This window comes from Labeo rohita, chromosome 20, assembly GCF_022985175.1.
Source record: "Labeo rohita strain BAU-BD-2019 chromosome 20, IGBB_LRoh.1.0, whole genome shotgun sequence".
NCBI lineage: Eukaryota > Metazoa > Chordata > Actinopteri > Cypriniformes > Cyprinidae > Labeo > Labeo rohita.
This window is the reverse complement of record NC_066888.1, coordinates 3722181-3735166: the sequence shown is the minus strand read 5'-3', so window position 1 is coordinate 3735166 and position 12986 is coordinate 3722181. Positions and strand designations below refer to the sequence as shown.

The 12986-nt window shown below is 35.5% G+C and overlaps 1 protein-coding gene across 4 annotated transcripts in view; it reads right to left on the bottom strand.

Moving 5' to 3' along the window:
* arid1b (AT rich interactive domain 1B (SWI1-like)) overlaps positions 1 to 12986 on the bottom strand; it is a 95456-nt gene that overhangs the window by 70443 nt on the left and 12027 nt on the right. For 2 of the 4 annotated variants that reach the window (XM_051138787.1, XM_051138789.1), the window contains exon 3: positions 5992 to 6132. In XM_051138787.1, coding sequence (XP_050994744.1) covers positions 5992 to 6132 — 141 coding nt within the window. The remainder of the gene's footprint in view (positions 1 to 5991; positions 6133 to 12986) is intronic. The other 2 variants (XM_051138788.1, XM_051138790.1) reach the window with 1 other exon arrangement.

Sequence of the window (12986 nt, the reverse complement as noted above, 5' to 3'; positions counted from 1 at the left end):
TAAATTGCTTATTAATAATGTTCACCTTCATGGTTTTTGCTAATGTGTAATTATGTTTCTATTTTTAATTTACAACCTATTTTTGGGTTTATTTTAAGGCAGCCATATAGCAATTTTAAAGGGGTCCTATTATGCTCTTTTTCAAAGTCTTGATTTTGTTTTGGGGGTGTACTTGAACATGCTTTCATGCTTGGTGGTTCGAAAATGCATTTTTTTTCACATAATTGACATTATTACAATACATTTCTCCCAGCCTGCCACAAATAGCTTGATTAGTTCCAGGTTTAATGAAGGCCCGCCTTCCGAAAAAAGGAAATGTGTTGTGATTGGTTAGCTTTGCCAGTGCGTTGCCATTGGCGAACAGCTTAGACTGTATTTCAGTACTGTCACGCCCCTTGCCAAAGCAGTTATCGCAAGCTAGATTACCTGTGAATCTTACGTTTTAAATATGGATATTCTTCTTACAAAAACACATCGATTCGCTACAGGAGACCTCCGGAAGCCATGTGAGGCACTTTTTATTATGGATGGATGCACTTTATTAGACTTTATTAGACTCCGATTGCATTTGTCTGAAAGAAGGAAGTCATATACACCTAGGATGCATGGATGGTGAGTAAATAATATTCTACAGTAGTTTTGAGTCCTATCCTCTCCCTGCGAGATCGCCGTTACATGATATTATGTGCTAATTTATTTAATTATTTTACATATTTAGTTACATTGCCCGAAACCAGCTCCAGCATAAGGCTAAAAGCAGCCTAACATTATCAAAGAACATCATCACTGATCAGCCTAGCCTATTCTAGTGCAAGTTTATCCATTTTAAAAAACACTTGCGTTATAAGTGAAGCTATCTACACTGTATGATGAATAAATCTCTTACCACACACTGCACACGTCTACGGTGCGTTACGGCTCCAACGCAGCAACCGGAGTAGATCGCAGCTTCGGCATCTGTTTCGACCCCCTGTACTGCACACGTCTGCGGCACGTAACTGCTCTGAAGTGACCACTCTAGTCAATGCTTGTGTTTATACCCGCCGCGCTGTGGCTCATTGAAGCGGCTCTCCGTGCTGCATCGCTACAGTTTGGCTAATCCCCCACCTTGTCCCTATTGTAGTTCTTGGAAAGAGATTTTTTTAAAAAAGAAATACCTTCCTTGTAACCTTGTAGATCTTTTTTATGCCCAAAGACACACACCTCACACTGACTAAAATTCAAAAAGTGAAAAAGCATAATAGCACCCCTTTAAATAATAGTTGAGTTAGACAAAACTACCCAGAAGGTTGGGTTAAACATTTGTAGTTTTTCTGCACTCTTAAAAATGCTGTGTTTTTTTTTATACCCCAAATGCTGGGTTCAGCTTGTTGGGTCATTTTATTGGGTTATTTGAATATTTTTTACACAGGTGCTAGGTAGTTTTTCTGTAACTAAGTTGCTGGGTCATTTTTAATGGGTTATTAAATATTGGGTACTTTTTTGTCTACTGAACCGCTGAGTTGAGCCTGTCTCAACGAAACAACCCAGCTGCTGAGTTACAGTCAGAGCGAGGGCTTTTTGCTTTCTCTAATATCTGCAGGAGAGAGCAGTTCACATAGCTGCCAATGCGGTGCACTTCTTCAGCTAAATCAAGGTTTGTACACATTTTATTTAATTTAAGTCTTTACTGTGCTGTAAATTATATTATTTTATGCAACATACAAGGATGAGATGTCAGTCAGCTGCGTTAACAGCTGCCTTTTGCCTTGCATAACAAAGTGATTTTATTCATTTTAATACTGAATTTATTTAAATCTGATGTAAAAATATGTTCTCTAATCTCAGTACTCTTTGTTTATAGGCAGGTTTTGGAGTCAGTCACGGCATCTTTCTGCTACGAGTGAAACACAAGGCAGTGGTCTGAGGTTCATAGTTTTCCTGGTGAACAGCAGCCCATTACCGGCTCACATTTCACAGACACCGGCACAAAAATTAGCACTATTTCGGTAAAATGTGATTACAGAGAATGGTTGATACACTTAAATTAAACTGCTACTTTTAAATGTTCCATTTTTTATTTCTAAAATGCTTGTTAAAAAAGTTTAAATGTATGTAATATTATAAACTATGCTGTATTCATCCAAAACAATTCAATATGTCTTATATTTTTGTCCATGGGTGTTCTTGCTTAATAATAAATATTCATCTTTTAATTATTGCTTTTGCCTCTATAATTGTGTGTATGACTTTAAATTTCCAGCCCATTTTAAGCCAGCAATATAATCATTTCTAAACAATAGTTGACTTTAAATAACATTCAACCCAACAAAATGTTAAAGTAACCCAGCATGTGTTCTGTCCAATATTTACCCAGCGCTGGGTTGCCAAATAACCCAAGTTGTTGTTTTTTTAACCCAGCATATTTTTTAGAGTGTAGTAGGTTGTAAGCTCTCTTTAAAGTAATGCAAAGCTATTTTGAAATGTTATGAATTTCAGTTTATCCTTCCAACCTTTTTTTTTTGACTCATGCAACTAAAGATAAAAAATATTTCCACTGAAATATGCTACTACGCAATCATGAATAACATAACGCTTATTTTTTATGTAAATAAAAAGATTCATAAATATATACAGATACAAAAAAACATCAGCAATTACCTTTATTTGTTATGATTTATTTTATTTGACATGCACATAAAGGTGCGGTTTTTGGGTAGGGTTTGTGTTGAAGAGCCGCTAACAAGGTAATTTATTCACATAATGAAAAACAACATTCATCACACACTCTCTCTTAAAATGTTGGTCATTGTCTGTTACTCCTGGTCAGAGGCTTCCATGAATATTTAGTTTATACGTAGAGTTACATTTCAACTAAGTTTAATGCTTCGACATAGAAATATTTAATAAGTTTGTTTAAGTTGTAACTAAGTGCCCTAAGTTGTAACCTATGCATAGCTGGTGCAACCGGCCCCAGATGTCTATAAGTGCACTGCAGCAAAAGTTAGCTCAACTACTGGCCGAACGATGGAGCGTTGCTTTTGCAAACCTTTGCGTTTTTCTCTACGTCCTTGTAACACCCCAATAAAATCAATGGACTGGCAGCATTCCCTGGCATAAACTCCAGGATGGAAGCATCCTAATACTGCCCTACAGTATTACAGTGACAGTTCTCTCCCACTGTTTTTAAATGTATAAAACTAAAAGTCAATTAAAAATGAATTTAGAATTTAAATAAATTAATTTAGCTGGGTCTGGTTTACTGAAACTTTGTAATGGAAGACGGAATTCGTATATTTCGGTGGCATCCATCCAGACGGTTTTGTATAATATTACAATTTGATATTATAAAATGATCAATAAGGTTTGGAAATCAGTTACTTAATGTTGGTTCGTTTGCTTCCTGGCAGAATAGCTCAGATGTTTATTATTCATTACATCGTCTGTACTCCCATATTCCATTCATCGCACTTTGTCAAGCCCGGTTCCGCTTTCTTTCGCCTGCGAAATTTCAATGAGCAACGGTAAATGTGACCGCAGCTTAAAAAGAATGTACTTTCCCATCATCAGTGAATAACAGCTTGTAGTATTAGTATGCAAATTGGGACACGGCCAAGTTCTTAACACTTTGGAGTTCAAAGTTCTGCCTGAAGAAACAGACCTGAAAATACAGCAAACATCTGAGACCACTAGTGAAAGAGCTTCTGTCTTGCATTCTTTTCTAATTGAATACCAATTTTTCCGTTACAAATTATTTTTGCAGCATAACAGTCTGAGTGAAAAGTTAAACTCGAACAAGAATGTCTTAGCATTTGGGTTTTTCCCTTTTGCTTCAATGACGGCAGCACTCAAGCTGCCTGAACATCCTTTTGTCCAAAGGAGTTCACATGATCAGTGTCACAATTTGTATTATTTGATTAGCACAAAATAGTTTATTTCAACTTTAACTTTTTGTTTTCTTTAAAATGAAAATTCTAAAACTTTCTCAATGTTCTCTCAGACATTTAGAGCCCACTGTATCTCCCACTTGCTGCAGTGTTTCTCCTCCCCACAATCTCTCCTGTCAGAGACACTGGAAGCAACGGCACAGAGGAAGAAAATGAAACCGTTTTTCTCAATCAGCCTCAGTGTCATATAAGAGAAAATGAAAATAATGCCTTTAAGGTCCAGGGAATAAACAGAGAGTGTGATAGCAATATGAGGCGCACGGCAGTGCTGTCCTCACTGATATTACACACACACCCCTGAGACATCCACTCAAGGCCAGTTTCTTATTACTGCTTTCTCCAAACTATTCGAGTATGTGTGCTGCAGCCTGTTAAGAACAAGCTGTGTGTAATAGAAAAAAGACAAGAGAAAAGCTGTGTTTCTTTAGACACTCAACCATGTGTGAGAGAGACAGAGAGAGAGAGAGAGAGTAAGAGGGGTGGAGCTAACTGCTGTATTGTGCAGACTTCAGAAAATATAAATTGCATTTAAAGTTTTATTACTTTAAAGCAGAAAAATCTCATTCCTGCAGAAAATTGCATCCTCATCATGCATTACAAAAACATTAATATTTAAAGCAGTAATTCTTACCAAAAAGAGGCATACTTCAAGTTTATTATATTAAGTATACTTAAGTAAAGCTCAAGTATAGTTTAAAGTATACTTTATGTAGTAAGTATACAAATATCATTGTACTAGTAGTATACTTGGCACTATTTTAATACTCCTTGGGACTAAATTGGCCCACTTTCTAGTATATAAAAGTGTACTTTTAAGTATACTTTAAGTATAACTGCAGTAAACTTGAGTACACAACTAGTTTACATCTCATTTACATGTCTTTACTGCAACGATACAAAAAGTGAACTCATAGTGTTATAGGTATAGTTTACTAATTAAATACTTGTAGCATTTTTAGTACACTTGGAAGTATATTCCCAGTATAACTACTAGTTTACTCGTAAGTTTTCTTTAAGTGAACTTTACATCATACTTTAAAGTATACTACTATGTCCCTATTTAGGTATTAATTTGTATGTTTTGTTATATGAATATTTGAACATACAAAACATTGAAAGAAAGAGCAGAGCATCTGCTTGTAAACAAAAACATTTTATTCTAGCTTCATGCATTCCTTTTTATAAACACTTGAATGTGGGTAAGTTTTATAATTAAGAAAACAAAATATATAAACAACATTATGAACAAAAAGCTAAAAAAAAACTGGACTAGATTCAGAATGACAATCAAAACGTAGTTGGAGTCGATCAACACCCCAAAGCTTGACAGTCATTATTACCTCTTCATGGGTCGACATTTTATTCCACAACATTACACAGTTTTGATGCTGTTTTATGTTTGATGATTGTGTTAGATTACATGTGGAAGCATCTGTTGCTTCAGTTTTTTCTTCGCTTGTGTTTTGAAAATTCTGTACAGTAGATGTGTACTAGTGCCCCCTACCGTATAACAATGAAAACATGGATTCTCAGAGCACAAGTATAGCTTAAATATATTTAGACTTTTTCTAAGTATACTTAAACGTCATTTTAAGTACATTTCTAAGAAGCACAAAAAGCACATTTCTGAGAAGTGCATAAAAAGGAAGCTGAAAGTACACTTTTCTATTTTTTAGTTTAAAAGGACTATACTAATAGCACACTTGAATAAACTTCTTTTTCATAAGTGTTGTACTGCCTTGTGTTGGTATTCTAAAAAAAAGGAAGTGTATGATTTTTTCACATTACATTAATTCGGGGCTGCAATGAATTGTCATGAAAATATTTAATGGTCCAAAAAAGAGAGGCTTCATTTTCTTGATGCTAAATTTCTTACCAGATTCTACCCATAATATCCTAAGCTAAGTGTTTGTCAGGAATATTGTCAAAAGATCAGAGAGTGTTTTTGTAACAATGTGAACTTCATTTTAAAAAATATGTAGTGAAAATCCTTTTGATGGTCTTCAGATGAGGGCAAGGACCCTTTAGTAGCCTTTAGCATCCATTTAGCAGCCTAAACGCTTACCTGTTGTGTAGGAGCGCGCTGCTGCATGTATGGGGGTTGAGAGGGCGCCGCCGACTGCTGCTGTGGAGGACTGAAATATGGGGGCTGCCCCTGCTGACAGTAGCCGCCCATTCCCTGTGGCCCGTACTGAGCCGGCATCTGCTGAGCATACAAGGACAAAAACATGAGACTTCGCACACACTCACGGAAAACATTCTCAAGTGCTTCACATGGCATGTCACGGCAGGGAGGACGATTATTATTAATCTGTAAAGTATTTTAAATGGTGATCCGCCCCGGAACATTAACTGACTACTTTACAATGCTAATCCATTCTGAAACTTCTCTGTCTGGGGCGTGACGTCTCAAGCCAGGGATAAAAGATTCTCACAGTGCTGGAATAGGCGGTGTTTGGGACTGACAACCATATTTATCAATAGGTGTGACTCCCAAATTACCCTGTACGACACATAGGACAGGAGAGGATCACATTACACCTGTATAGACAGTAGAGCTGGCAATGTAGCCTAATAAGACCTTTACAATATTTATGTGTCTTGTGAAGATATTCAATACATTACTCAGTGTATAAAATTTTTTTGACAAAAAAAGCCATTGTAGCCAATTCAAACTAAAATGTTTAATACTTAAATGTTTAAAAAAAATAAAATTCAGAATTTTCAATCAGTTCAGTGACAATGACAGTTTGAACTGATCGACAGAATTTAATCAAAAAGGTTTTAGAGATGCTATTAGAAATCTGATCATTCCTGAGTTACAAGACAAGGAATTGAAAACAATGATGAACACAGCGATGCATTGCACTCTGAAACCAGCAGTGCGCATATTTATTACTGTTTACAGTAAAATACTAGTATTCTAATTTTACAGGTCTACTATAAATTAAAACTGAATTATATTTTTCAATACTCATTTTTTATTTTACAATGATTACAAAAAAATGTATTTGTTATTTTATAGTTAAGTCTGAATTGGTCAAAAAACAGTGGAAATGAGGCCAATAAAAACTTTTTTTTTTTTTGAGAAGAAACTTGGGAAGAAAAATGTCTAACACTTTTTGGTTACTTAAAGATGTTCAAATCTTGTCAAAATTATTTCCAAATATAGCTAATCAGGTCACTTGGTGAAATTTTCTCATATCGCAAACATAAAATACAGGTTTTTCCAATTTCACTGAGCCCTTCTGTGCTTTGTGTTGTGTATTTAAGGATTTAAATTTTATTCAGTTGTTTTTATAGTAACTCCTGTTGCTTTTATTCTCTCAGACACTTGGACAAAAGCACTCCGAATCCACCCAATTTGGATTTTTCCATCCAGACATATAACAGGTGCTTGGTCGTGCTTTCCGACCACACTATACTGCTATTTTCTGTCATTTTTCAGCTTGAGAGAGGTTGACAGCCCTAGCATTAGTGATTGACAGCAAAAAAATATCCTGCTAAGTGCTTACATCAGACAACAGACAACTAGTGTCCACAGCACTGCTGTTGATACAGCCCATATGAATCAAATATGCTCTCAAAATTCTGCTGGGAGTCCAGGTTGAGAGTAGGGCTGCAACTACAAAATCGACAATGGAAATATTCAACAGCGAATTTGGAAGTCTGTGTCTGTCAGTCCACCAGTCATGTCAATTCACAATGGTGAATAATGCATTTCGATTTACAAACACATATGAAAAATAGCATAGGAGATATGGAATGTTTTATAATATGCACTTCAGACAAAAGTACACTACCAGACAAAAGTTTCTGGACAGTAAGATTTTTAATGTTTTTAAACTCTCTTCTGCTCTCCAAGCCTAAATTTATTTGATCCAAAATACTGCAAAAGCAGTAATATTGTGAAATATTTTTACTATTTAAAATAACTGCTTTCTATTTGAACATATTTCAAAACGTAATTTACTCCTGTGATAAAAGCTAAATTTTCAGCATCATTACTCCAGTCTTCAGTGTCATATCATCAGTCAGAATATCATTCTAATATGCTGATTTGCAGTTCAAGAAACATTATTATTTTTATCAATATTTAAAACAGCTGAGTACATTTTTTCAGGATTCTTTGATGAAAAAAAGATCAGCATTTATCTGAAATAAAAAGCCATTCAAAAAACAAAGAATTATTTAAAAGCTCTGAGTCAGTATAATTTTTTTTGGTTGAAATGAATACTTTCATTTATAAAAAATTATTTAAATTGATGATTAATGTTACAAAATATTTCTATTTCAGACAAATGTTCTTCAGAACTTTTTTTATTTTCATCAAAGAAACCTGAAAAAAATCTACTCTGCTGTTTTCAGCTTAATAATAAAAGTTTTTCGAGTAGCAAATCAGAATATTATAATGAATTCTAAAGTATCATGTGACCGGATGCTAAAAATTCAGCTTTAAAATTACATTTTAAATATATTCAAATAGAAAACAGTTATTTCAAATAGTAAAAATATTTCAAAATTTTACTGTGTTTGCTGTGCTTCGGATCAAATAAATGCAGGCTCGGTGAGCAGAAGAGACCTCCTGTATATAGTTTACTTTCCCTTTTAGGTGATTTAACTAAAATATGCATTTTGCTAAAATATTTTTTTTTTTTGAGATTCACCTAGTTGAGACTCACTTGTTGTCAGTCTCTTTTAAAACCAAGCTGTGTATGAACACAGTCATATTCAGCACTCCAAACAGGGCCGACAACCGTATTCTGCCGCCGTGTGAACGTAGCCAGTGAGGGATGATGGGAGACATCTGAACACCGAGGGTCCCCGTGGGTGTGTTAGTGCTTTAGTAATCCACAACTGTTCCCCCTCCTTTGATTCACGACAAGCTGTTATTGTGACGCTCTTATGTAAGAGCTTTTCAAGGCAACAGCTGCCATTGGCACGCTGTCCTCCCATCTGAGCCCCCCGTTACCCGCTCCCTTCATCCGCTGTAATTCTCATTTGTCATTCATACCAAACAGAAAACAAATCCACGAACCATGATGATGTGTTTTTCCCGCTCATCTCTCTAATACATGCAGAAGTATGTCAGCGACGGTACGTGCACATACACTCACGAGGCTCAGATGGGAATTGTATCGAGAGCTGTGTTCTCTGAGCTTCTTTAATGAGGAAACGTAAGTCAAGCAAGGACAAACCCTAATCTACACTGCAAAAATAATTTCCTCAATCAGTTTTCCATTAGAAAGTAAGTCGAAACCATAGCCTTGTGGGCAGCAATGCCTCGGGTGACCCGAGTTTGAGTCCTGGCTTGAGGTCCTTTCCTGATCTTGTTCCCATTTTTCTTTTCCTGTTTCTTCCTTTGTCTCCCTTCACTGTCCAATAGACAGAAAAACTACATCAACATTATATATGTGACCATGGACCACAAAACCAGTCTTAAGTCGCACGGGTAGCCAAAAATACATAGCATGGGTCAAAATTTTAGATTTTTCTTTCATGCCAAAAATCATTAGGATATTAAGTAAAGATCATGTTCCATGAAGATATTTTGTAGATTTCCTACCGTAAATATATAAAACTTAACTGCTAAAAACTTCATTTGGACAACTTTAATAGCAATTTTCTCAATATTTCAGTTTTTTTTGTACCCTCAGATTTTCAAATAGCTGTACCTTGGCCAAATATTATCCTATCCTAACAAACCATACATCAATGGAAAGCTAATTTATTCAATGTTATGATGTATCAATCTTAAGAAATTTTAAGAAATTGACCCTTATGTCTGGTCTTGTGGTGCAGGGTCACATGTAATATGTACATACACATATTGGTCAAAAGTTTCATATAATTTTTATTTATTTATTTTTTAATGAGAACAGTTTCTTATGCTCACCAAGGCTACATTTATTTGATCAAAAATACAGTAAAAACAGTAATATTGTACTGTATCGTCATATTGTATTAATGCATCATAATCAATATTATTACAATTTAAAGAAACTGTTTTCTATTTTAAAATATCATGTTGAAATATATGTTGAAAACAGTTGAGAATAATACAGAGATGCACTGTCATTCAAAAGTTTTTGTCATTCCAAAAAAAAAATAAAAAATGGTAATAAACGATCAAAAGTAGTAGTAAGAACATTTATAATGTTATGAAAGATTTTTATTTCAAATACAGGCTCTTATTTTGTTTCTTGTTTTTCTTTTATTCAAAAACTCCTGAAGAAATGTATCATAGTTTTGACCAAAAAAAATAAGCAGCACAACCATTCCCAACATATATAACAAACAGTTATTTTTTAATTACTATCATTGTAATTATATTTCACAATATTACTGTTGTTCCTGTATTTATCACAAAGCAAATCTATCATACAAAATTGAGCACTTGAGATTTCTCCAGTAAATTAGTCTTGTGTTAATTTGTTTCTAGGAAAAAATATCTAAATAGGACTAAGATACTGAATAAGAAAAGTAATTTTGCAGTGTAACTATTACATGTAAATATTTTAACGTGTAATTCTTTAGGATTTGTAACCGTTAACATTTGATGGGAATGTAAAAGGATAACTGCCGTGCATTTCCATTCTTTCCATCACTGAAATAACAAAAAGGGATTTAACCGGACAGCATGCAATTGCTCCAAAATCCCACAAGAGATTGTGTCCAATCACAAACAGCACATTTAATCCATTTCTCTGCCATGTACTGTGCTTGTCAGAAGCGTGGACATCAGGGCAGGTGAGTAGCGGTCAGATGGTCAGCGGCAGTGTCTTGGGGGGGTTGATGGTCTCTGCTGATTGTGTTGTGATAGGACGTGTCCTCTTATGGAACCGTCAAAATACCTGTCAGGACCTGCGGCCCCCTGCTACGCACCTGATCCGCATCCACCTGAGCTCACACATGCTCACGCACACGCTCATTAAACACACCTCATGCCCAAACACAGAGGTAAAATGAACAAGCAAATTTGTTTGATGCTGCTAGTGGTAGGGTTGGGTATCGAGAACCGGTTCCATTTTAAAACCGGTTCCAAATTTCCAAGAACCGGGTGTTCGATAAGACGTGCATTTTGGTTCCGCTTAACGATTCCTGTGTACGCATCATAATGTGATTTTAAAGTTTTCACGATTTAAGCGCAGGAGGGGAAAGAAGTAGCGCACACATCTGAAGCGCGAACACAGCGGTCCCGATGCATGTTCCTGTGTGATGCCTGTGTCTGTTCTCGAACCGTTCCGTGCACTTTCACTGCAGAAAAAGTCGTTCCAGGCCAGATCTGACTTCTCTTTGACATTTACCACTCAATATGCACAAAAATACATCAGTATATCATAAACACAGCCGTTTTTTGTCGAAAGTGAAAGTGAAAGTAAACAGATGAGAAAGAAAACGCATGTGTAACTGTATTTTTAGATCCGCGTGCATTCGGTGTTAAAGAGACAGCAACCTTATAAACGTGCTGCCTGCCCATTTTCCACAAGTTGATATGATTCTTTAGGGTCTTAATGAAAAGTCTATAATATACTTTGGTTAAAAATTCCCAATACTTGTGTAAAACAACACTATTTTTACCTTGCCAAAATCAGCTCTGCAAAAATCATCTCATTCTGGTCGAGGCTGCTTTAAATGCAAATGAGCTCTGCTCGCCCCTGCCAACACACATTGAACATGTAAAAGTGAATTTAGCATCCGATGACTCCTTTAATCCAAGAACAAAAAATCTTTCATAACTTTAATGAGGATTAATCTATATTTTATTTATGAAAAGAAAACTGTTTTTAAACTTTTGATTTGAATTTCTGTACTTGCAATTTGTTCAGTTGTATTTATTTATGCTATTGCTAATTTATTTGCTTGTTCCTATTTTATTACTGACTGTTACTTGTCTTTAACAATTTAATGTTTGAAATTAATATTAGTCTAGTTGTTTTTGCTGTGGTATTTTTTGTTAAAACCATAGGAAAAGTTCCTCTTAGGTGTAAGTGTTCTGTAGGCTGCTGATTTTTGCTCACGTTATTCAGCTGCAACAGAAAGCTTTGTAAAAATACAGAATAAAAATGTTTGACTTAATTTATTATTTAATTTTTTTATGTTATTGGAATCGAAACTAGGAATCATTAAGAATCGGAATCAATAAGCAGAATCAGAACCGGAATCAATAAAATTCAAACGATACCCAACCCTAGCTAGTGGTAAAGAAATTTACATTTAAAGGTGTATTCAATAGTTTGGCGCCAACTTAAAATTTTATGCTTTAAGAAATAAGTAGCGTTGTTGCCGTACACTTACATGAAATGAACAGAGTACTCATAACAGTCTATAAAAAGTGTTTTGAGTATGTGCGGTGCTGGTCAATGTATTGGGCTTTGCTGCTCATTGGCACATCGCCTCTGTAGATACACTAGTGGTGTAGTGTTGTACGGTGATGTGAAGAGCGAACATTACACAATGGACAAACAGATGTATTGCTGTTTTTCATCATCAGTTAGCTGGAAATCGATAAAATAATTCTTTATAAGTATACTTAACATTGTGTCTTCCTTTTCCTTTGCCATAAAAATTGTGTTTTCCCCTGGGTTTTAAGCTTTGTCTTCTTCTATTTTTCAGTAAAAATGTTATGTGACCAAAACAGAAGTAGCCAGAAGATCAATAGAAATAACATAGTAGAATTCCCTTGGTATCAGACCAGAAGAAACATCCAATTTCAGGTAGGGTTGTAAAAAAAAAAAAAAAAAAAAACTCCGGTCATCTAAGGTCTCCTGGTAGATAAAAAGTCATTACAGGGTCCTTCTCGATTGAGAACAGCGACAACTAACAGCTGCACAAATGCACCGCACACCCCTTCGGGTTAGAGATTACCCCAAAACTCTCTCCTGTAATGATCTCATTATGTGCTGGCCGCATTCGATGATGTCTTTCTTGATTAGTGCCTCTCCTACATTCCACCGTGCCAGGAGGAGATTGCTGATTCTGATCTTTCGTTCTAAAAAGGTCACGTCCGTACCCAGGGGCAATCACATGGGGAAACTGCACACGACTGCTGTCCTGCTG